This window comes from Sebastes fasciatus, chromosome 13 (genome assembly GCF_043250625.1).
Source record: "Sebastes fasciatus isolate fSebFas1 chromosome 13, fSebFas1.pri, whole genome shotgun sequence".
In the NCBI taxonomy this organism is placed as follows: Eukaryota; Metazoa; Chordata; class Actinopteri; order Perciformes; family Sebastidae; genus Sebastes; species Sebastes fasciatus.
This window is the reverse complement of record NC_133807.1, coordinates 15,891,300-15,917,260: the sequence shown is the minus strand read 5'-3', so window position 1 is coordinate 15,917,260 and position 25,961 is coordinate 15,891,300. Positions and strand designations below refer to the sequence as shown.

Below are 25,961 nucleotides of genomic sequence, written 5' to 3'. Positions count from 1 at the left end.
CTTTTAGTCATTTTGCATCTCTTTACGGTTGTGTTTTGTTACTTTTTGGTAATTTTGCATCTCTTTACGGTTGTGTTGTGTTAATCTTGCATCTCTATGTATTTGATTTACATTTCTTTTTAGTCCTTTTTCATCTCTTTGAGTGACATTTTGCTGCTTTTCCTGTTTTAAAAACACATTTCTTTTTTTTCCTTCACAGCAAATTAAATTTGTTCTAGGTGGAACACCTCCAGCCTTTAATGGTTCTCCTCAGGCTTGTTACAGGAGATCTCCTGACACACACACACTCACACACACACACACTCACACACACACTCACACACACACAGAGAGGATTTCAACACCTCCTCCTCGGCTCCTGCAGCCAGCAGGCAGAGCTGTTACCTAGTTACAAGCGAGAGACGGAGCGACTGTTATAATGTTGCTGCGGTGACTCTCAGCATCAGTCGGTCCGGCAGCAGACGGAGAGGAAAAATACTCACCGACACACACACTGGAGCATCGGAGGACCGGAGGACCGGCTGAGGATGAAGATAAAACACGTCCTGACAGGGAATAAACCAGCTGCAGCTGCTCGTCTGATGTTGTTTCATCAATAAATCCTAAATCAGCAGAAGAGACAAGCTGCTTTAAGAAGATCTCCGTCTGAACAGGTAAGTTCAGAGAGAACATTTAGTGATATATTACTGTAAATGACCGTGAGACAGCAGGAACTGTGTGTGATGTAGACTGATGATGTGAAGCTCTCTGCTCACTTCTACATTAAGATCCTTCTGACAACATTAAAACCATCCAAACAAAACAATCCGAGCTGGTCTAGAGAAACTTTATAATCATGATGCTCTGCAATAATAAACTATACATTATTTTACATTACTTATTCAAGTGTAATAAATGAATGCCAAATAAACAACTTTAAATATTGTAATATGAAAATAATATAATTTAATAGCTACCATCTATAACCTACAGCCATATAGACAACCTGGACACAGACATGTAAAAGACCCCCAACTGAAAGAGTCACAAAACGATAGCCATTTCATGTTCTGCGTTCTTTGTGGTCGTTTTGTGTCTCTTTGTGGTTGTTTTGTGTCTTTTTGTGGTTGTTTTGTGTCTTTTTGTGGTTTTGTGTCTTTTTGAGTCTCTTTGTGGTCGTTTTGTGTCTCTCTGTGGTTGTTTTGTGTCTCATTGTGGTCTTTTTGTGTCTCTCTGTGGTTGTTTTGTGTCTCATTGTGGTCTTTTTGAGTCTCTTTGTGGTCGTTATGTGTTTCTTTTGGTCTTTTTCAGTCTCTTTGTGGTCGTTTTGTGTCTCTTTGTGGTCGTTTCATGTCTCTTTGCGGTTGTTTCATGTCTCTTGCGTCTCTTTGTAGACATTGTGTGTCTCTTAGCGGTCATAATGCGTGTCTTTATGGTCATTTTGTGGGGTTTTTTGGTCATTTTGAGTCTTACGTCTCTTTAATCATTTTAAATTGTTACTTCGTGGACGTTTTGCGTCTCTTTGTGGTTATGTTGCATTACTTTTTAGTCATTTTGCATCTTTACGGTTGTGTTGCATTACTTTTTAGTCATTTTCGACCTTACAGTTGTGTTGTGTTACTTTGCAGTCATTTTGCATCTTTATGGTTGTGTTGTGTTACTTTTTGGTCATTTTGCATCTCTTTGTGGTCGTGTTGCGTTACGTTTTGGTCATTTTGCATCTCTTTACGGTTGTGTTGCGTTACCTTTTAGTCATTTTGCATCTCTTTATGGTTGTGTTGCGTTACTTTTTAGTCATTTTGCATCTCTTTACGGTTGTGTTGCGTTACCTTTTAGTCAAAGCCCATTAGCCTTGGGAATTTTTAAACTACGGTGGTTTTAATTGAAAGTTTCTGTTCTCCTGATCAGTTTCATAAAGTAAGCAGTAAATAACTCAAGAGTCTCAAGAGCTAATGTCTACTTTAGTTTCCCTCAATAAGTACATTTAAAGGGGGTTTGGCATTATAAGGTAGCCTGTCTCTCTCAATAACGCACATATATAAATTAACATGTGCTGCATTGACAGACACACCATATGAGTAAAGTTCACCTCACTGTCAAAAATAATTAAGAAACTGGCACAGTAACATAATCTGTGTGTGTGTGTGTGTGTGTGTGTGTGTGTGTTCGTGTACTTTAAATCCTCCTATTTAGCATTTATAAGCAATATATAGCCAAACATTTAACAAACACTTTACAAACAAAACACAAATAAACAGGCTCAAATGAAAAAATCATAGTGTTATTTTGGCCACATTTTGTGACAGATAAGTCTCTCTGCCACTAGAGGTGGGTAATATGGATGAAATCAGTGTTATTAAATCACATGGCTTTATCACCAGACCAGGGCTTTGAACTGTTGTATCGTCTCCTGAGAATTGTGTCATGATTTTTTTCAGTTCAGCTTGTGGGAGAAAACACGTTTTTTTGTTCCTGGAAAAATAAATGTTCCCAACTATGACAGTGTGAGTGTGATTACCATCCGACATGATTTGTTCTGCTCAGTTCAGAGGAGCAAAACAACATCACGCTCCTCCATTTGAAACCACTTATGATAGAAAATGCTGCATCTTTATGCTGCATTTGATTTTTTTTTTTTTAAATATAAGAAATTATGATATGGAAGCAATGGATTCAGATATTATGTGTGATCCTGCAATTGAAACTAATGCATTTACACACTAATAGCAGATTTATGCCATCATCTGTTCATCCACACAAATTCAAACACACACTCACCACTGGTGGGAAGTTAATCAGCACAACCAACAGCATAATTTCAGGCAAAATTGCCTTTTAAGAGGTCAAAAAGGCAGAAAGCAGGAACAATCTGGTCCCTCGTCAAAGATTAAAAGCAGCGTTTAGGCATAGTAACGTAACAGATAGAGGTGTTCTTTCCTCTTTAGCTGATTCAGACATAAAATACGAAACATTATGCTGGCTTCATTAAGTAAAGTGAAGTCTTTTTGTGTCTTTTATGTAAATGTTCCTTATTCAGTCATGACAGCACGTTTACGGTGAGCAGCATCTCTGCTGGAAAAGAGCCGAGAGTTGAAATGTTTAATGAAATGAAGGAAGAAGAGCGTTTTCTGCATCACTGATGGATCTTAAAACTGATTTTGCTTTTGAAGCTTTTAATTAATGGCGAGGGACGCGAGGGAAGTTGCTTTCGAGTAGGGATGGGGGGATCGATACTCGCAAGCTACTCATTTGGTATCAAACACTTCAAAAAAATATTGATAATAAAATTTGTGTCAAAACAGCCCTGACATATTTAGCTGCAAGGGTCAAAGGAGGCCTGTACGGTCCGGTACTCCATACCACTAAAAGATTCAGTACCAGGAAGAGGGGACAGCAGCTGTCTACCAAAACCCACATGCAACCCGTCACTCACGATCGCATTTCCAACAAAAAAACACATCTGCTAACATCAGGTCAACATACAGTTAGTTACCTCCACCGAGGAGGTTATGCTTTCAGTTTGGTTTGTCTGTTTGTTTGTACACGCATTAAGGCCCCCCTCCAGTGTATTTTGACATTTCTATGATATTTCATATTTATTATGAGTCATTTCCAGACTAAGTTGATTTTCCAAATTAGCAAAACAAAATTGACAAATAACCTAATTTGATGCTCAAAGTTTGAAAAGAAGGTTGTTGGTAAAATGGGAATATGATGTATGACTACAGTAGAAGCTGCAGGTCAGATGTCTTCCTCCAAGATTGCACAGGCGCACTCATGCTCGTTTGTGTCTGAGCAGCGTAAAAAACGATAAATCTGTTTATCTGTCAGTTTGGTTTTCTAGTTAGTTAACTAGTTAGGTGTAGTTAGCTAGCCCAACTTGTTGCATTAGTTAACTGGTTTTCATTTTATTTCTATTTTCCTTCACCTTAGTTTAGTGTGTTTATTTGCACCATGGCATTTGTGTGTGCGGTGAACGGGTGCAGCCAATGCAGTGAATTACACAAAATCTCTTCGGCAGAATTAACACAACACACTGACTCGCTCTCTTCTTTACCGTCTCCTCCTGCTGGAGATAAATTAACAGAACGCAGCCGATACCGGAAGTTTGCGGGCCTCTAACAGGTCTGAATGACGGGAGTGCACAACTTTCAGCCCGACAGAAAACCAGAGAAAAAGCCCCGTTAGAGAAATAAACGAATCACAGTGCAGCCCGGTGCGGTGTTGGTGCTGGGAGCTGAGGCGAGAGCGGCCGGCGCTGGTGGACATTGCACCTCCAAAACGTCCCGAAACAGCATTTCAAACGTCGGACCTCGGCAACATGTCTATCCACCCTCCGGTACGCTGTGGAGATGCGGCTGCTCGATGCGACTGCTCGGTGCAGTACCAGCCAGACGGCCGCCTCGCCAGGAGGAGACGGTAAAGAAGAGAGCAAGTGAGAGAGTCGGTGTGTTGTGCTAATTCTTGTCTCATTTGTGGTCTGATAAACAGTCAAATCATCTAAACTGGTTTCATCTAAACTGGGTTGAAAAACGATGCAATCTGGTTGCCGTAATAAATTACGTCTGACTATTAACCACACCCCCATTCTCTGTTTGAGAAAGAACGTTGAGAAAACAGGAAGTAAAACTGGCTGGAGGGAGGCATTAATGTCTTTTCCGACAGGGAGCGACTCTCCGCCTGCGTACTCGCCTGGATCCGCGGGGTCTGACTGCGCTCCTCATGCAGACAAGCGCTCCGCGAGTAAACGGCAGGCGCTATGCATGGCAACCATGGAAACGCCATCTGTGCACTACTGTAGGCTATGTATCCCTGCCGGTACAACATTGCGGTGTATAACAAAATGTATGATAATTGTCCAAATCCCTGTTGATTTTATTTAATTTAATAGGCCGACTTTTTCCATTTCAGACAACCACATTTGTAATAAAAGATTTGCCCTTCGGGAAGTGGCTGAAAAGCTTATTTTTCACTTTCACATGAGGCATTCCACTTGATCGAACACAGAGTTTAATTGCCCCGGTCAAGCAGGCAGGCTTTAATGTTGAGCCCTAAAACTTTTTTCCATTGTCAGGAGAACTATTTCTCCAGTTTAAATGAGCTACCATTGACAGCGTGCTGTGGAGAAGGAGAGATTGGTGCGATTTGACTTGTATGGCAGGTTTAGGAGAAGTGAATATTATCATATATTATTATATATTATATTATTAATAGAATATTTAAGTGTTTTAATACCTAAATTAGCTTCTGTAGAGCTGAGTCATGAGTCACAAATATTGAAAAAAGAGATGAGAGGAGGTTTGAGTTGATAAATGTTAAACTCATCTGAGTGCCCTTCAGTCAAAGCATTGAGCTTAACAAGTGGACTCTATTCTGAAACCAAACCTACGCCCTCTCCGCTCATGAGAGGTGATGAAATGTTGTTTATCCCCAGATGGAGTCGTTGTTGAGAGTCATGTGTTGTTTATCCACCAACGGCTAAACTTTGAAAGAAACCAGCAGACAAAGCGTGATATCGCCGAGCTTATGTTCATTTCGCTGTGTGAGAGACTACACATGGTGTGAAACGCGTCGGCGGAGCAGCTATGAACAATCTGTCAACAAGGACGAGTGCAACCTGACTAAGTGATTATCACAACGGTTAAAGGATTTAAAGAGCAGTTAAGAGTTCAGATTTGTGTTTTATGATATAGATGAATATAACAACCATATGTTTTTGCACTAAATTAATATGCTGGTAGCAAAAATATGAAAGCAATCAAATGTGATTCACAAAAATAGACTTAATTGCAGCATATTCAGACAACAGAATAGTTCAGTATTTGGGAAATCTTCCCCAGACTCAGGACACATCTGTTCTGTTCTCACTGCTGATTGTCTGAAAGCGACATCACATCGTCATTACGCTGAAGGAGATGGTCAAATATATCTCTGACACGACTTCCTCTTGAAATGATGCTCACAATGCGTCTATGAGATTGAATATTGTGTCGTACAGCTTTGTAGTTAATGAGGAGTGAAATGAAACGACAAGCCTCTCCAAGCTGCACACTTCAAACAACATGTTACTATATGTTTCATGAATAATGTTCAGGAAATATTTGACCCCAATCTGTTTCAATATGTTGCCAGTGTACGTCATGATGAACAGTATAGTATGTCTGTGATCAGGCTGACACCTTTAGTAGCTATACCTACAGTACGAAAAGTAATGCACTGTAATTTGTATATATTAAGGCTGTGTATTGGCAAGAACCTGGTGATACACGATGTATCATAATACAGGAGTAACGATTCAATACATTGTAAGCAAGGCGATTTAAAAAAATCTAATTTTAGGAAAACTGTCAGTATAAAGAACACACCACATGTATAAAATCAGAGTAAACAAAGTCACTATGTGAAATGGCTACTATGGGGACTAACATCATCACACATTAATACAATTAGACTCATAGGATCCACAAGAGTCTCAGCTTTACACTGATACACAATTTATGCAATTCAAGACTGTTTATGAAGTTTATTTTGAAAAGACTGTATGTATGTAACGAGCAGAAAGTGACAAGTGTTGATGGACATTCTTAGAAAAATGAGGAATAACTTTTCGTAACATACGAACCTTGTATGAGGACACGTTGCAGTGATAACCAAAGACAAAAGACTGCTTAAATCATCATTTTTAAAGTGAAAGTTATGTAGTGTGACGTATCTCTTTTTTTGCTATGGTTACCGCCAGATTAATCCACCGTTCACTTCCACCTTCCAAAATGTGTTAATTAACCCATTGACTCAAATTATATTCAAGGTTTATTTATAGGTATTTAAGGACACATATCTTATTCAATATGTAGTGAATAGCTTTTTTGGAGCATTTATCTACATTTCCGTGTAACCTTCAGTCTTTGTTTCAAACTGTAATGATAATATATTATATACTACATACAGTATATTCACTGACGTCTGCTCAGGACCGACTGTTCAGTTAGTCGTTTGGCAAAATGCTGAACGTTCACTCTCGGCTTTCAAGAGGAGAAAATACAAAAGAAAGCTAAACAAATACGCTATTCAAACAGCTCTGCAAAGGTCCTTAACCGTGACCGTGACCTGCTTTCTCACAACTGCAGCACTGAGATCTCAATCAGTCCTGTAGGTTGGCTTTGTGAAGCAGGAGATTACATTTAGAACAATGGATTCAACATGGTTTTAAACTTTGACCTCTCATGTCACAGAGCATCACAGGAAAAATAACACTATGATTTTAATTAATGTTCACATGTTCCCTTCATTTTTTTAAATCCCATCACATTTTCCCTTTTAGTTTCTTCACACTGCACCATAAGTGAGACAAAGTATCCCTATACGACGGTTCGTATGATATCGTACGAAAATGTATTCCTCATTTTTCGGGTGTTTTCCTACGAATGTCCAGCAACACGTGATGCACGTGTCAATTTCCGCTCCAGTCCTTTCAAAATAAACTTCCATCTTCACAGGAAACAACTTGGCTAGGTTAATGCAACAAAACTACTTAGTTAGGTTTAGGCATCAAAATTACTTAGTTAGGTTTAGGCAACAAAACTACTTAGTTAGTTTTATGCAACAAAACCACTTAGTTAGTTGTAGGCAACAAAACAACTTGGTTAGGTTTAGGCATCAAAACTACTTAGTTAGTTTTATGCAACAAAACCACTTAGTTAGTTGTAGGCAACAAAACAACTTGGTTAGGTTTAGGCATCAAAACTACTTAGTTAGGTTTAGGCATCAAAACTACTTAGTTAGGTTTAGGCAACAAAACTACTTAGTTAGGTTTAGGCAACAAAACTACTTCGTTGGGTTTAGGCAGCGAAACTACTTAGTTGGGTTTAGGCAGCAAAACTACTTAGTTAGGTTTAGGCAACAAAACTACTTAGTTAGGTTTAGGCAACAAAACTACTTTGTTGAGTTTAGGCAGCGAAACTACTTAGTTGGGTTTAGGCAACAAAACTACCTAGTTAGTCTTGCCCACTTTTTTTTCCAGATTTCTAGTAATTTCAGTCTGTTTTCTTAATGTGCAAATTGAAAATGTGCACAAAACGGTGACAGTGAACCAAAACAGTGAAGCTGTGGGCCGATCCGCTAATCAATGAGCTGTAAAACCGAGGGGAGCTGCAGATCTGTAGGTTCACATGCGGGTATAAAGTGGCATGAAAAGATAATATTGAAGTAAAGTACAAGTACCTCAAATTTGTGCTTCAGCACAGTGCCAGACCTTTGGCCCGTGGTGTGTACCTGAGCGTGTGTGTTTGATCTGTGCTGCTGTCAGGATGACAAAGCTCCTCTCTGAAATACTCTGAACCTTTCAAGTGCTCCGGCTGTCATAGACTCTGACCTTTGTGATGGATGCTCGGCTCACCGCTCGACAGCTATATGTTGGCATTTCCGCTCCTGCAGTTCAAACCTGTGGGAGATACAAATGTTCCCTCACCTGTGTTTATCTACAGCTGAACATCATTGTGTTGATGTCATATTTTGTTAATATATTTTGTCTTGTGACCCAAATTCTCAAAAACTCCTCATTCAACAGTAAAACAAAAAACTATTTGTGTAATTATTCCAGTAAGATCAGAACTCATTGTGAGGAAATGTACTTTCCGTTTGTAATTTTTATGTCTCGGTCACTTCCAAGAAGCATGTTCTAGATAAGGCAGCTTTCACCTTCAGCAGCTCTGATAGCTGCAGGTTTGTTCTACCACACGACGGCACTTCTGGTAAAACATATAGTTTGTTTGTACACTCCAAGATTGTGAGAATGAACTGTGACACAGCACAAAATGATGACGTCCTCTACGATTTAAAGTTATAATCCTTCAGATTTCAGTCCTGGTTGTAACAAGAAGTGCAGTTTAATACGACAGCAAACACCCGTTGAGCAGCTACTGTACCCGTTTACAGTGCAGCCAAATAAAGACACTTTTAATATTATGCTGAAAACGTTTCAATTGTTTTGTCGATGCATTTTTGATTGCAATAGAACCTGTGACACCAGCCCGTTCGCACGAAAAGGCGCCTAAATGTCGCAATAATGAGCAAGGCGTTTAGCATGCAATGAGTACGCCTTTTCTTGATTCCTTGTGACATTTGTACGCCATGTATCCTGTACTGTAAATGCATCAGCGTATAAATGCTATGATAAGATGGGATCGGAGATCAGTGTTTTGTTTTGTAAGACAGGGAGAGGGAGTCGTAGGAGATAGGGAAAGAAGGAAATGCCAAAGGGGGTCTCATGCCAGCGGGCTGGCTTGAAAACATTACATGACAATTTAACCCTAACCCCTTTAGATAAGTTTGCCTGTTTGGATTGCCTTCCTTTGACCCCTGCCTGTCTCTGTATTCAGTATTCAGCTTATGTACCTTCTTTTGGTCAATAAATCACTGAACTGTTCCTGTCCTCTACATGCTACCAGCCAGTGTTTAAACAGAACCATAAAAAGGTTTAATAATGTCGTAGTCATTACATGGCGAGGCAGATTTATTTATAGACAGAGTTAGGTTCAAGGTGCTGTACAGAGAAGTTAAAACACAAAATACAGAATTAAAACAATACAGTTTAAAAGAGCAACGTAAAACAGATACATCTCTATAGAAATACAATTTAAAAAATGTGATGAAAGTGTAAAAGAATATAAATTAGGGCTGTCAAAGTTAACGTGATAATAACGTGTTAACACAAATTTGTTTTAACGCCACTAATTTCTTTAATGCAGTAACGCAACTTGCGATTTTGAGGGTTGTACCAGAATCAGTTTTAAAAATGTGAAGATACTGGTATCATATGAAACTAGAAAACCTAAGGAATCCAGTGGTACCAACCACTAGCTTCTCGAGAAGGAGGTTAAATAACGCTGTAAACTTACTCTAAATTTTTGCGAGGAAAAACTGGCATGGCCATTTTTAAAGGGGTCCCTTGACCTCTGATCTCAAGATATGTGAATGAAAATGGGTTCTATGGGTACCCACGAGTCTCCCCTTTACAGACATGCCCACTTTATGATAATCACATGCAGTTTGGGGCAAGTCATAGTCAAGTCAGCACACTGACACACTGACAGCTGTTGTTGCCTGTTTGGCTGCAGTTTACCATGTTATGATTTGAGCATATATTTTATGCTTAAATGCAGTACCTGTGAGGGTTTCTGGACAATATTTGTCATTGTTTTGTGTTGGTAATTGATTTCCAATAATAATATATACATACATTTGCAAAAATCAAGTATATTTGCCCACTCCCCTGTTGATAGGTATTGAGTATTAAATACTTGACGAATCTCCCTTTAAGGTACATTTTGAACAGATAAATAATGTGTGATTCATTTGCAATTAATCGCAATTAACTATGGACAATCATGCGATTAATTGCGATTCAATATTTTAATCGATTGACAGCCATAAAATCTATAGCAATAAAACTTTAAAAAAATAAAATGAAAGAGTAAAAGAATAAAAATAGATAAATAAAACAATTTAAAATAATAATAATATTACAATGATGATAAGGCCTTGGGTTTTAAAAACATTTAGTTAACAGCACTTGAGAACAATAAGGTTTCTGTCTGAATGTAAAAACAATGGTTGAGGCATTAATACCAGGCAGCTGGTTCCAGTGTTCCGGGATATTATATTGCACGATCGGATATTTTGGTGGAAATCAAATTATACATTTGACTGATGTTCAGTATCAATGTTTTCGTGACTTGCCAGATTCTTTAATTAACAATATTTCCTCATTATGTTGCTAGAAACCCGCCCGACATTATGTTTCCTTCTAACTGTATTTGCTGTTGGAAGATAGTTTTATATAAAACATAATTTCTCGGAGACTGTTTACAGATATTGCAGATGTGTCATTTAAAACTTGTCTGAATCTGTCAGTCTTTGGTACAGATAATTCTGTCCAGAGAGTGAATAAACAAAGTGGAATAAATGTGTCACCAGTAACAGCATGACCACAAGAGATGAGTCCTCGATACAGATCAGACCGCCGAGCGATCAAAAGCAGAAGATTCAGAAGATTCAAATATAGATCGCATGTCATTTTAGCCGGTTGTCCTCTTTTATCGATGTTGTTGTCACAAAGTGTTCTGCTTTTAGCCTCAGTTCAGTTCAGCTTCTGGTTTTATGTGTGCAGAAAGCTATTGATCCGTCTGATAGTTAGTATTCAGATTGAATGGCTGTGTTGCCGTGTTGGTCACATGACCTGCACTGATTGTTCTCCCCTCACATCGTTCCAAGAAACGGGAGACAGACGAGGACGTGACACCGGCAGCAGTTCAGAACCTCAATTTACAAACTGAATAGATTTCTTCTTTCAGAGACGTCTGACGGCCTGAAAGGTCCTGAAGTGTTTAGTCTGAAGATTAATGAAACGTGACAAACACAATGCAGATATCAGACTTCAGGGTGTTTGAGATGAGAGACACGTATGAATTGATTTCTCTGAGGCATCACAGTTGATGTTACAGCTACAGGCTGAAAGAGATTTATTTTAAGATGATTCTACTGAGATGATTTAGGATGATTTCTTTTTTTTTGCAACTTTAAATTATTTTCATTAATGATTAATCTGTGCGAGTGTTTTCTTGATTAATTGATTGTTTAAAAATAGAAAAAATTGCAAGACCCACATGTGATGTCTTTTATTTGCTAGTTTTATCTGAAAACCCAAAGATTTACAGTTATTTATTTTATATGACGGAGAGAAGCAGCAAATACTAACATTTAAGAAGCAAATATTTGACTTGAAATTACTGAAATGATTAGTTGATTATCAAAATAGTTGCAGATTATTTTGTTAGATTAACAGATTAGTGTTTATATATATATATATATATATATATATATATATATATATATATATATATATATATATGTTTAGGAAAAGATCACAGTTTGGGTTGAAACACTGGAAGTGCCGTAACTTATGTGTGTGTGTATACACGAAAAATACGTTGTTGAAAGTCGTTGAGTGTCACGAAAAAAAGGGAAATTCGTGTCTATGTATATGAATCAAATAGATTACATTTTGGGACTATTTCACAAACTGCCTTGAGACTGTATTGAATCTGCCTGAAGTGAAGTGAAGTCCTTTCTTTCGTGGTTTCTTTTGTGCTCTAGCTGACTGCTGGACAACATAAGTGGCACAAAAATAAAATCGTTCTGTTCCTTTTGGCTTTTAAATACCTTTATGGTCCAAATTGTGCTAATTATGTCATTTTTCAGTGTCGTTTAACAGCCATTTCTTCTGTTATGGGTCTGTAGGGACTACAGTGGTGAATACTGAGATTTTCTATTAAGAACGTTATGAACATGCAGGCAAAACAAAAGCAAGTTTAGCAATATTAAAAAGGTTTATCTTCATACGTGAATGATGATAACTGGCTACAATCTAACCAAATGTAATATCTGCATGCACACTGCCTGAGCTGCTGTGGCAAAATGAGGCAAGAGGGACAAATTTAGGAAAAATCGGCATTGGCTGACGCACAGCAACCAATCAGTGGTAGGAGAAAATAGTATTTGAACCTTTAATAAGAGCTTCACAAATAGCATCTCATTGTGGTTTTACAGATTGTAGCTGTGATAAAAGAGAAGCCTCTGGCATTTACAGTTGCCATATCCGGCCAATAACTGATATTTAATTAAAGTGCAATATCAGCTCCGTGTACAAGGAAGCCAACGTATGGATCTAATCCTGGTTATAATGAAATAATTCTTCAATGGCTGCATGAGGGCTCGGCCTGAGCTGTTGTTATTGTATTTTATTGGATCCCTCATTCATCACCAAGGAAAAGTGTGTTTCTATTCTTTTTCTCTTTGAAACATCACTCGAGAAAAGAGAAGAAGAGAAAAATCTATCCTTGTTGTGCTGCCATGTGCTGCCGTTTATTTGGTTCCGTTTGATTTACGACACTGATCTCTGGGTTTTCTCTTTCGCCGGTTTCCATGGTGATCCAGATTGCCAAATTTAATGTGAAATGTCCGCAATCACAAGGAATTACGAGATATTGAAAAAATGATTATAGTGACAGTGTGGTGAAATCAAAGAAACTACTCTGGTCCCATAAAAAGACACACAGTACATTTGTTGATTTTTGTTGTTTTGTTGTTTGTTCTTCATGTCTTTTAAATTGAACTCCAGAGAGTCTGAATGCCCTTTTTTATAGACTCTGCAGCTGTCGCCATCGAGGTGACAATAACCTTTCAGTCGGTTTGTTTGATGAACTCTATCAATGAGCTCAGGGCACATCTGTGTTTTTCTCACTGTTGATTTTCTGAAAGCAACATCAAACATTTTGAAAAAAAGGACATGGTCAAAAATATTTCCTCTGAGATGGTGCCCATGATGCTTTTATTGTGATATGATATTGACTTCTCTGTGGTACAGCTGTGTAGTTAATGAGGAGTGAAATGAAATGGCAAGCATCTATGGAGTGCTGCGAGAATGAGTCCTACAACCCGGAAATTAGTTAGTAGCATTTTTGCACTTTGGGCTTCCTTGTCTTGAAGTCAATGGGTTTTTAGTTAGATGCCTGAAGTCAGTGGTTAACACAAGCCTAAGAGATTTTAACGTGTTGTTTTACGAAATTAAATACGTCAGTAAATATTAAGGGTGGGAAAAAAATTGATTCACCTATGCATTGCAATTTTTTTTTTAGGATTTTGAAATGTATTTTTTAATGCTAGAATATATTTGCTTCATTTGAGTCTATGCAGAGGTAGAAGGAAGTTACCGCTTTTATTGTTGTAGTCTGAGTAACGTGACGTCATATCTGTTCCGTATCCTTCAACCAAAACAAACTAGCCAGCCGCAGCGAGCAAAAACAAGAAAGTAGAAAACAGTAACCCCAGCAGCTGGAAAAAAAATTAATAAATAATGTCTCACAATGACCGATATATTTGACTTCAGGACATCTCTGACTACAAACATGCTGAAAATCAAACATTCTTACTGTATTAATTTAGATATTTTCCAAAGTATATGTCCCTAGAAGTGTATGATTAAATATTTTCTCATGGTCTAGTGTTAAAAAAAAGTGAACAAAAATTGTAGAATTGCAAAACTTAAAAATCGCAATACATATCGAATCGGCACCCACGTATCGTGATAGTGTCGGATCGCAATATAGGTGAATCGTCCCAGCCTTAGTAAATATCCCACTGCCACACGGCGGTTGCTAACAAGTGGCCAAATGAGACTAAACGTCATCGTAGCAAACACCAGTCTGCCTTTAACTCCATGGTGGTGACGTGAAGTCATGTGACCGTGGCAAAGAACGTATATTGCCAAGAATTGAAAGTCAATTGTTTGTTCCATTGCAACAGCAGCGCCCAGAAGCAAAGCTACGCTTCCGCCATTTCTAACTAAAAACGACTACAGAACGTTTGCCTACAAAGTGCCGTACAAAAGTAAAACAAAATTATTTTTATTCTATTGTCATATACTACCAAAATGGCCTGTGTTGAAAAATAAAATATTATGAATAGACCTATAATAAGCGCTTTCAGTCCAAAATGGCGGTAGCGGCTGTTGTCAACAAAGCACCAGAGTTTCATGTCCTTGCTTCTATACTATAGAAAATGAAATGACAATCCATCAAATAGTTGTTGAGATATGTCAGTCTGGAGCAAAGTGGTGGGCCTATACAGACCAATATTGCCATCCCTAGCCCCACTCCGCCAGCATGGCTAATATTAACCCGAATAAAGGCTCATTCTTTTGTTTCTTTTTCATTTCTATATTAAAATGACTGTGTGAATGTGTGGGCAAGTGCACCAGCTGTTAGAAGATGTTTACCAAACGTGAGTCTCCTGAGAACACACACAATCTCACCTCCACTAAGTGTCCTACAGCTGACTCTCCTCTCCCAGTACTTTGTTTCCAGTTCACGTTAACCAGGGTGCTGCTGGGTTGCTAATGAAATGTCAGCATCGCCCGTGGGAACACACTCTGTTTAATTTACCTGCCGTATCAATAGTCTAACCAAATATTGCTGCTGTGGTCAAATCAATCTAAATGCAAACATCCATCTTCACCCGGTTTTAATTGTTTCCTGTCTAACTCATCATTTCAAATCCACCTCTTTCCCATTTGCTTTCCATTATTTTATCTGTATCCTGTGTTTTTCTTTTTGTCTCTCGGCCGCTCGCCCTCTGAGTGTTATCTTTGCCTGCTTCCTGTGTCTTTCATTGTAAACATGTTGATGACCTTACAGTGTTTTTATGATTGCTTTGTGCTCAGTTCTCGCAACAGAGTTTCTATGTGCCAGCAAGAACCAAACTGAATTGCTAAAGCACTGAAATATTGCAGGTGTTTGCAAATATTGCTTCTCATTTTAACATCACTACCCTCTATTGCAACATCATTGCTAATTACTTCACATCTGAAATGTTTGGGAAAAGGGAATGCACAAGAAATAGTTGAAAAATAAATTAAATTTTTCGCCTTTTGATTACTTTCAATAGGTTTTTATCGAAGGTCTGTTGCAGTCGTGTAAATTGTTCAGTAAATTTATGTTTTCCTGCATATCTGCAGTATATTTAAATAATGAAAGTTACAAGTGATTGAAATAAGGTGAAATGTCTTGAATAAAAACAATCTTTGTGATCCATTCAAGAACAGAAAACGCAGTGAAGTACAGTCACAATCATCATTTTGTGTACGATTTACTGCAGTGTTAAGTCAGCAGGGGTCTCCAACAGGTCGCTCGCTCGCTCCCAGTAGCTCCCAGTAGCTCCGACCAGTAGCTCCCAGTAGCTCACGCCCTGTTTCTGAGCCGCTCACTAAAGGTTCAAAGAAAATGTAATTAAATTTAATAAGACAAAGTCACTTGGTAAACCTACATTTCTATCCAATCCAATTCACAGACATCCCGACCCCTTCTGACACAAACTGATTATTTTTTCAAAAGTACATATTGGAGGGGATCTACTCCCAGCACCACAAACAATTTTGAGAATGTGCATGTTTTCCTCTCCACAAATCAGTTTGTGGAGAGGAAGCAAAGTGTTACCCAACATTTGGATAGATTTGATACAATTTACTAGTAAGGAAATACATGTTTTAAAAGCCAGTGTGTAGTTAAAGTGTGTCATTTCAATGTACTTTGGACCAAAATGTCCCTTAAAACATCAAGACCATATCAGCAAAAAGACTAAGCTTTATTGCTTAGTGTGACACAAACAACCTTTGTCAGAACACAGTGAACATACCTGCTGGTGGTTTTTCAAAGTTGAAAGATTTTCAAATAAAGAAAGAAATGTGCTTTCAAGGAATCACAACACTTTCTTGTGTCCTTGGAAGACAAAGATAGATAACTGATTTTTTTTTCTAATTTTGTTCCCTCCAACAGAACAGATGGGCGGGAGCTGAAACAGCAGAAGGACAAAGCAACAGAAAAAGCTCATCCATAGGTGCCGTCTCGCTTCCCGGGCTGGAGATGACGGATGAGACGTGGGAGAACGGCAGCTTCGCCAGCCCCTCGCCCGGACTCCCTCTGTTTCTGCTCATGTTAAACGACAGCGATCTGAACGAGACGCTGTTCAACTCCACCAACTCCACCATCCCAGATGTCCCCCCGGGTCTCAGCGTGGCGGGGGTCCTCATACCGCTCATATACATAATCGTGTGTATCATCGGCCTGGGTGGAAACACTTTGGTGATTCACATCGTGCTGCACTACTCGAAGATAGAGTCAGTGACCAACATCTACATTCTCAACTTGGCCATCGCCGACGAGCTCTTCATGCTCGGTCTGCCTTTCCTGGCGGTTCAGAACACCCTCCAGTCGTGGCCATTTGGCTCCTTCATGTGCCGTCTGGTGATGACTGTCGACTGCATCAACCAGTTCACCAGCATCTTCTGCCTGACTGTGATGAGCATCGATCGCTACCTCGCTGTAGTCCACCCCATTCGCTCTTCAAAGTGGCGGCGCCCCCAGGTGGCCAAAGTGGTGAACGGAACTGTCTGGGCTCTGTCCTTTCTTGTTGTTCTGCCTGTGGTGATCTTCGCCAACAGGGCGGGAGGTACCTGTAACATCGCCTGGCCACAGCCGGCTAACATCTGGGCTGCCGCTTTCATCATTTACACCTCCACTGTTGGATTCTTCTGCCCTCTTCTCATCATCTGCCTCTGCTACCTGCTCATCGTCTTCAAGGTCCGCAGCTCAGGTAAAAAAGTCCACGCCACCTCCACCAAGCGCAGGAAGTCAGAGAGAAAAGTGACACGCATGGTTGTGATTGTTGTCGCCGTGTTTGTCTTCTGCTGGCTGCCTTTCTACGCTCTCAACATCATCAACCTGATGGTGTCGCTGCCCTCAGAGTACCAGGGTCTTTACTATTTTGTCGTAGTGCTTGGCTACGCTAACAGCTGCGCCAACCCCATCGTCTACGGCTTCCTGTCAGACAACTTTAAGAGGGGTTTCCGGAAAGCCCTCTGTCGCTCCACGAGGAAGGTGGAGAACCACGAGCCCATGGAGCGCAAGCAGAAGGAGGGCAGGTCAGCGCTCATGCCCAGAGAGAGCCTGAGACGGGTAGTCAGGGAAGAAGAGGAGGAGGACGACGAAGACGTCTCGGAAATGACTGAGATCTACAGAATCGCCCAGAACGGCAACAGCAGTCTCCAGCCGCAGAGCTCGCAGCCGCTGTTGTCCGACAAAGGAGCGACTCCAGGAGCGACGGAGCTGTCGTCCCCAGACAGGAAGGACAAATCTGGGGACATGAAGGGGAAAGATCCAGCCAACGGGTCCACACTGACTGTACCGTTGCTGCTCAATGGAACCAAAAATGGGAGTATCAAAACTCTGCCAGAGGAAAACTTGGACCAGAGCACCTCACTGGAGATAAGTTACTTATAGTGTAAAATATGGACCATATGTTACTTGAAGTGAACTCAGTATTACGACACAGAGCAGCCAACACTGAGCTGTTTGTAATATATAATGAAGACTCAAACAGGCTGGACTCAAAGTGAAGGAGTTGATAAAGTTTTACCAACGCACTGTTTATATTGTGTACATATGCATGAATATGAATGTACAAAGTCGTGCCTTTATTAACTTTTATCACATGTATCTTGTTGATTGTTGTACTTATAGCCTTTTTATTCCATAATGTGACAATCATTCGCTCAAATGTGACTGTATTTAAGCTTAACTCAACATTCACTGCAACCATCTAGAACATTGATTGAATCCCATGCCTGCAACCTCATCGACTATTAATTATGTTTATATACTTGCCAGTTACGGAAAATGTAATTATTGCCAGGATTATGTTTTTTAGTTGTAAGAAGGTGGTCGGGGTGGCTGGAGGGTGTATACAACGTAGGACAAGGATCACATCCTGAGTCCATTGTGTGGTTAGGTAACGTTTGTGAAACATTTCAAGGCCTTAATGCAACTTGCAATTTTTAGGTTGTAATGGGCTCATTTTTAAATTTAGAAAAGTAAAGAATCCAGTGATACCAACCGTGTCATACTAACTTCTCGAGAAGAATGTTAAATAACGCTCCAAACTTATGCTAAATTTTGGCGAGGAAAAACTGGTATGGCCATTTTTAAAGGGGTCCCTTGACCTCTTACCTCCAGATATGTGAATGAAAATGGGTTCTATGGGTACCCACGAGTCTCCCCTTTACACACATGCCCACTTTATGATAATCACATGCAGTTTGGGGCAAGTCATAGTCAAGTCAGCACACTGACACACTGACAGCTGTTGCTCCCTGTTGGGCTGCAGTTTGCCATGTTATGATTTGAGCATATTTGTTATGTTAAATGCAGTACCTGTGAGTGTTTCTGGACAATATGTGTCACTGTTTTGTGTTGTTAATTGATTTCCACTAATAAATATGTTCATACATTTTCATAAAGCAGCATATTTGCCCACTCCTATGTTGATAAGAGTATTAAATACTTCACAAATCTCCCTTTAGGGTTTTGAACAGATAAAAAGATGTAATTTGAGATTGATCATGATTAAATATTTTAATTGATTGACAGTCTCACGCTTCATGATATTTTTTACTTTTTCTGTATTAAAGCAAGACCACGATCTTTCTCTAACTTAAACCAAGTGCTGCCCGTACCTGAACATAACCATTTCTCAATCCGTTTCTACAAGTAGATATTTTAGGAAAACAAACATTTAACATTTTGTCACTTGTATGTTCTATAACAATGGGCTTCATGTTGGAACGTTTTCTTAAACTTCTCTTTTTCTCTCTTTGAGGTTTACTCATACAATTGTTTTAAGTCACCAAACTCTCTTAACTGGACAAACTTTAAATTTAATGAGATTTCATCATTAACAAAATCGACGCCCCTAAACTTCAAACATTTAGCAGTGTCAGTATAATTAGAGGACCCAAAACAGAAAAAAAATCTTAACATGCAGCTTCTGGTGACGTGTCTTCAGAGCAGCAATGCACTGTGACAGTCACCAAACAAACACAAGGCTTTCATCCAGGAGTCAGTAAAATTAGTAGTCAGGGTTGCATGCCTTCACATGTTACAGAGTTCTCATTGAATATATAAAACATATTGTTTATGAATATCAGCTTTTTATGTAAATTGATCACATCCAGGTACTGACGTTGGGTGTTCTCTGAAATTTATCTGAGCTCTGTTGTAGCTGAAATTGTAACTGTGGTGAAAATGTCCTGAAAGCATAAAGTTGTGTGTAATTAGTTTGCACTCATCATCAGTTACATCTTGTCGCACATTTTATGACGGCAGACAATTAACTATTCTGTGCAGTACAAGATGGACTGAAAAACACCCACGAGATGGAAACAATATTGCTTTAATCATTTCTGTTATTATAAAACAAAAAAATAATAATTTCCTGCACCAGTGTAATATCCAGGGCAACAGAGATTAAAACAGGTCATTCTTAAAGGGGACATCTCATGAAAAACTCACATTTTCCGTGCTTGTTCACATACATTTGGGTATCTGGAGAGCCTACCAACCCACCAACTGTGAAATAAGACAACCCAGCCAGTTTTTTGTGGGCTGCCTAGATCAGAAAACATGTGATTCAACAAGCCAGTCAGATTTGACTCCCCTTCCTATGTCACACACAGGCTCATTAGAATATACCACTTAAAGAGACAGGCGCTAAAACGGAGCGTTTCAGACAGAGGGTGAATACAGATATATTCAGGTATGAGAAAAATAATGTATTTTTTGAACATTAAAGCATGAAAACATGTTCTAGTCAAAACCCAAAATACAAGTATGAACCTGAAAATGAGCATATTATGTCCCCTTTAAGAGTCTTATGTTAAGATGAGATCTTTGTTTTATCCTGTACGACTACAAAACTATATTAAAAGTTAATAATTTACCATTTTGTTATCAGAAGAAACTTTCAGGTTGTACTTAATGTGGCTGATGATGTCGGGAATGTCAGTTATCATGTAAAACAAACTCACACAAATGTAGTTCTGTGTGTAAACTGACACAGGCTATATTACTGATATGGTTCCACATTGTTTTTCTTTATCAGACTCCACAAAGGCTCCAGGCTACATTAGCCGCTACTAGCATTACACACACACAAATCTCTGACCCAACTGTTGGTGGTTGAGTTGCATTGTGGGGAAATGTGTGCACCAGCTTTTGACAAGGAAGAAGGATACGTGGAATAAAAAAGACAATATCTCTTATTCTGCTGCATCGATTTAGATTTATTTTTTTAATTGTCCATTATGAGTCCAACAATGGTATAGGAGTGCAATGCTTAATTGATGGAGTACTCTTTTAAGGTTAATTATGAGAAATAACAAACTTCATAATGCTAAACAACATGTCCACCTTTGGAGGACAGATCATTTTCCCCGATTAAAACTGATTTAATTTGTATCTTTTTTTTATCATTTTTAATTTGTTTGTTTTGCTCTTGATCTCTTAGGTCTCTTTTGTCTTTTGTGACAGCTTTATATTTTTAATGTTAGTGCCATTTTTGCTCAACGACAATGTCGTTGATTGTTTTTTCAGTCTGTCAGAAGTCTAAACATCTCGTTCTTTTCGTGTTGTTTTGCTGTTTGAATAAATCTTGCAAATCTGGCCACAAATTTGCAACATGAGATAATTTCTCCAGCTTATTTTTATACATTTAACTAATTGAAAGAAACACAAACACACTTGTAACCCGTACATGAGCCAACGTATTCTCATACAACGGTTCGTATAAGTTATTCCACTTAGTTAGGTTTCGGAAAAGATTGTGGTTAAATTACGCCACACTGGAAGTGGCGTAACTTAAGTACGGAAGTTACATGACAAAAACTACTTAGGTTTAGGAAAAGATCGTGGTTTGGGTTAAATTAACTCTGGAAGTGGCGTAACTTAAGTATGGAAGTTACCTAGAATTCATAGATTCATAGCTACAGACATAACTATACAGTATATAACTATAACTGTCATTTTTACATGTATCCCAGCTGGTAACGCCTTGCATTTCACTTACGTGACCTGATGCGTCTTTTTCACTGGCCTTAATTGAAAGCAGTGACAATGACTGAAGTTGTAAGCCCTCAATCTTTCATACTCCATACTATCCACCCTGCTGATTGGCGACTGTTGTATTTATTTGTTGGGGAACGTGACGTCGCCTCGTAGTGTTTGGGATTGTCCTGGGGTACGTCAAAGATTTTTCACAGATGTTTTTGCAGTCTAGAGGACAGAATTACTGGAAAAAAGGAAAAGGACTTCTGTTGCAATAAACACTGTAAAATGAGACCAGGATCAATAGATAATGTAATAAAGTGCCTGTTGTGATTTACTTCAGTCTTAAGTTACTCTTTAACATGAATACTGGGCTTCCACAGGGACGCTCACCCAACTTTTGGCCAGTAGTGGAAAGTAAGTAAGTACATTTACTCAGGTAGGCCTACTGAGGTACTTTTACTTTACTTAAATATGTCTAGTTTATGCTACTTTACACGTCTAGTCTACTACAATTCAAAGGCAAATATTGTACTTTTTTTCCCATTACATTTGAAAACTTTAGTTACTTTACTCAAGTCTTGAGTCCTAAACTTTGAGTCCCGAGCCCTAAACAAGTCATAATGCACTTGTCACCAAATATAATGCCATTTGTGTCTCCATCTGTAATTTTCAACCCACAGGTTTTGCTACTCCAATTTGTTTTTTGTCGGCCACTGCATAGTTTTAGTACAAACAAAATTATCTTGGGTATAATTTTCTTCAACTGGCGCTCAGTAACGCAACATTAGTTCTTCATGGTTCCTCCTGAAGTTAACGTCAACCACGCCTGTTTCCTAACCCTACGTAAGTGGTTGTGTTGCATAAACCTAACTTCCTGTGCAAACGGAAGTTTATTTTGAAAGGACACTGTGCATGTAACAAGCGTAGTAACGCTAGAGGGGTACCCTGTGCATCGATCTCCGATGCCGAAGGGCACTGACCAAGCGGCGGTATTTGACGAGTTGATAGTGAGAATGTGTTGATTTCTACATCGTGATACTGAAGTAGAAGACCTGAGTAATTCTTAAACCACTGCTTTTGACACATTTTACTGTGTGTTGATAACTTACAGTGCAGTACTTGAGTAAATGTACTTTCCACCACTGACGAGTACCATGCAGGTAAAATCGAAAGTCTCCATCATTCATTAGAAACTCACCTCCCAGCCGTTCATTCATGAGGTCTGACACACCACACACTCAGTTATATTTAGCTGCAAACACAGTGAAACTGGTGTCAGTGTGTCTCTGCTGCTGCTGCTCGGCTGGTCTTCAGCCCACACGCCCACGCTCACCTTCTGCAAAGATCCACTGAGGAGCATAAAGCCATCATTAAAGCCACATTAAAAAGGGATTTGCATGGCTGTACTTTATTTGCCAAAGCCCCCGAGGGGGGTTGGCAGTTTGATGAGAGTGGAGATTTGTTCAGGGCAAGTGGAGCGGTGTGTGTTTGCTTCTCTCTCTCTGTGAAGAAGGTGTTTACTAGTGTTTGTGTGTTGGGCTATAAATATTGAGCTGCTGGGCCGTGCGATCCCCGACTCCCCTCAGTGATAACCCACCTGTGCTATCTGTTCCAGGAGAGGTGATAGTCAGTTGAAGTTCTGCTGATGACTCACATTCTCTGCCTACAGAATCTCACCCACGTACAATATGGACAAGTTAACTCTAATAGCCTATTATTCACTCTTTTTTTGGCAGGAGAAACTATGGAAACCCTGTGCAAACACCACACACATGATCCTAATGAACATTAATGCTTCCCTTTGGGGTCGGACTAAATATCTCAGCTTATTCTGCTGCACATTTAGCACATGCAAATACAGAATAATGCCTATTTATTAACACTGTCTAATCAGGATGCATGAGGAGTTTCATCCCACTAAACGAGTGGGAGTCTTTATTACTTACACTTAAACTGAAGTGTTGGTGTTGATTAAAGTGCAGGAACAGTTTCCCAATGGGACATACACCTTCATCAGCAGAGATCACACTGTAAAACTGTTTTACATCTCTTCAAACCATCATCAGGGCAACAATTATTCTGCAGGATGCAGGTTGTTTTTGTATATTATATAAAGTGGATTGTATTTATTTGTTTGTTTTTGCTGCAGTTTCAATATTTTGTGCCATAAAGACAAATCTGTCATTGATTATATCATTTAGATTTGAGGTAAGAAGAAATAAAAAGATGTGTTTTAGTGAAACTGTTGACTTTTGTCTTAATTGTCTTCAGTAGTATTGTAGGTAAATAATCCATAAATAGGCTACAAATTCGGAATATTCTCGTTTCTTAAATCAAAAGTTTGTGATTTTTGGAAACAGTAATTTGCTTTGGAGTTACATGAGAAGAAAACCAACATAAAACGACAAATTGTCATTTTTACAGTTATGTTGTAGCTCTCTCTCCTCACTTGTTTGGTGGCCCTTCCCCTTTTTAGTCTCCAGGTATTAATAGAGGTCATTGAACAGGTGTTAGCAAATTTTCTCTTGATCTTTAATTAACTCCAAGGCTACATTCACACTAATATGTTTTCGTTTTAAAACTAGGGCTGTCAAAGTTAACGTGATAACGCGTTAACACAAATTTTCTTTAATGCCACTAATTTTTTTAACAAATTAATACAACTTGCGATTTTTAGGTTGTAGTGGGCTCCGTTTTAAAGCTAGAGTGAAGATTCTGTTATCGTATGAAACTAGAAAACCTAAGGTTTGACCTAATGTCATACTAGCTTGTGGTGAAGGAGGCTAAATAACACTCCAAATTTACGGTCATGGCCATTTTCAAAGGGGTCCCACAACCTCTGACCTCAAGATATGTGAATGAAAATGGGTTCTATGGGTACCCACGAGTCTCCCCTTTACAGACATGCCCACTTTATGATAATCACATGCAGTTTGGTGCAAGTCTTAGTCAAGTCTGCACACTGACACACTGACAGCTGTTGTTGCCTGTTGATATGAAGGATGATTTACAGGATTAAAGTAGAAACAACGTATTCTGCAACACAAAATGTTTATTTTTTCACACTTTCCTCTAATGGCTCCTCTTTTTTGTTGCAAATTGTTGGATAATGTCTGCGATTTAGGCCCCACAATTACTCAAACATAACAAGGAGGCAAAAATTAGCTAAATAAAAGAGAGAAAAGCTTCAGAGGTGGTGACAACTGAATGAATCTGTAGTCAGGAAACACAAGTGTTTGTGTTTGTGGTCGCAAACACAGCTCATAAAAAACCCCTGATTAGAGCGGCTCGTAAATCAACCACGTTAACGTCATGAATACAAATTCCTTGTTTACTGGAACACCAGATGTTTTTTACTGTACATTATTTATGGGTATATGAGGAAACATGCCCAACAGTCATTACAGTCAGGGTTGGAAAAGGAGAAATGTCTTAATCAACTAATCAGTGTCTTAATTGGTATTTCTGATGTGTCCACAGTTGTTAGCCTGGTTATTATTGATTAATGTGCTGCTGTGACTGCACCCCCATCATTACTATCTCTGTGGTAACTGAGACATTTTCTTGCTCGATTGTTGCTTGAATAAACGTATTAGTGCTGACAGTGTGTGGGAGTTCACCACCTCTTTTCCAGATCACTACTCCCTCCTACGTTTCTGTAAATCACGTGTGCATAATGATAAATAATTTATATGTGTTGCAAAAAAACAAGCCTCTCCGAGGAAAAGGGGCTTAAAGGAATAGTTCAACATTTTGGCAAATACGTGTCTTTGCTTTCTTACCCTGATTTACTGACTCTCATGTCTGTACAGTAAATATGACGCTACAGACAGTTAGCTTAGCTTAGCACAAAGACTGGAAACAGAGGGAAACAGCTAGCATGACCAGAAAATAATACACTTACACTTTGGTTTTTATACTACGACAGAGTATGAGGGCCACATTGAGGGGGTAAAAAATTGGAGATTTCGAGAATAGAGTCATAATATTACGAGAAAAAAGTCGTAATTTAATGAGAACAGAGGTATACTTTTTCAAGAAAAATAAGTCATAATATTACAAGAATAAAGTCATAACTTTACGAGAAAGAAAGTCGTAATATTACAAGATAAAGTTATAACTTATTTATACTTGTAACTTATTTTTCCTCAATGTGGCCCTAATACTTCGTCGTATTATACAAATTCTTGTTAACAGTAAAATAACTATTAACTAGGTTTAATTAACTCTCCATTTACAATTTATAAATGATGGTTATTATACCGATACGGTTAGTAATATCAAACACCAGTACATCAAAATTGTACTCCAGTAATCTTGTTACTGTCCACCTGTAGCCATTTAAGTCAATGTGAGAATGTAAATTACAGAAATAATCAAGATACATCACAAAAGTGACTTCTGCACACGCTGCGTTCACCATCTGCCGTCAGCTCCACAGATCCCTGCAGGACGACATGTGGGTGTTTGATATGACTCACGGCGCAGCTG

At 38.9% G+C, this 25,961-nt stretch overlaps 1 protein-coding gene across 1 annotated transcript; it reads left to right on the top strand.

Moving 5' to 3' along the window:
• The first annotated feature begins 341 nt into the window (after nucleotides 1-341).
• Nucleotides 342-19,302, top strand: sstr3 (somatostatin receptor 3). Its single transcript, XM_074655802.1, has 2 exons — nucleotides 342-653; nucleotides 16,368-19,302. Exon 2 carries the CDS (start codon nucleotides 16,455-16,457, stop codon nucleotides 17,868-17,870), a length of 1,416 nt encoding a protein of 471 aa, XP_074511903.1. The 5' UTR covers nucleotides 342-653; nucleotides 16,368-16,454; the 3' UTR covers nucleotides 17,871-19,302.
• Nucleotides 19,303-25,961: the final 6,659 nt, after the last annotated feature.

What these genes read in the sequence shown, in the direction of transcription:
- sstr3 (XM_074655802.1), top strand. Translation starts at nt 16,455, where the DNA reads ATGACGGATGAGACGTGGGAGAACGGCAGCTTCGCCAGCCCCTCGCCC.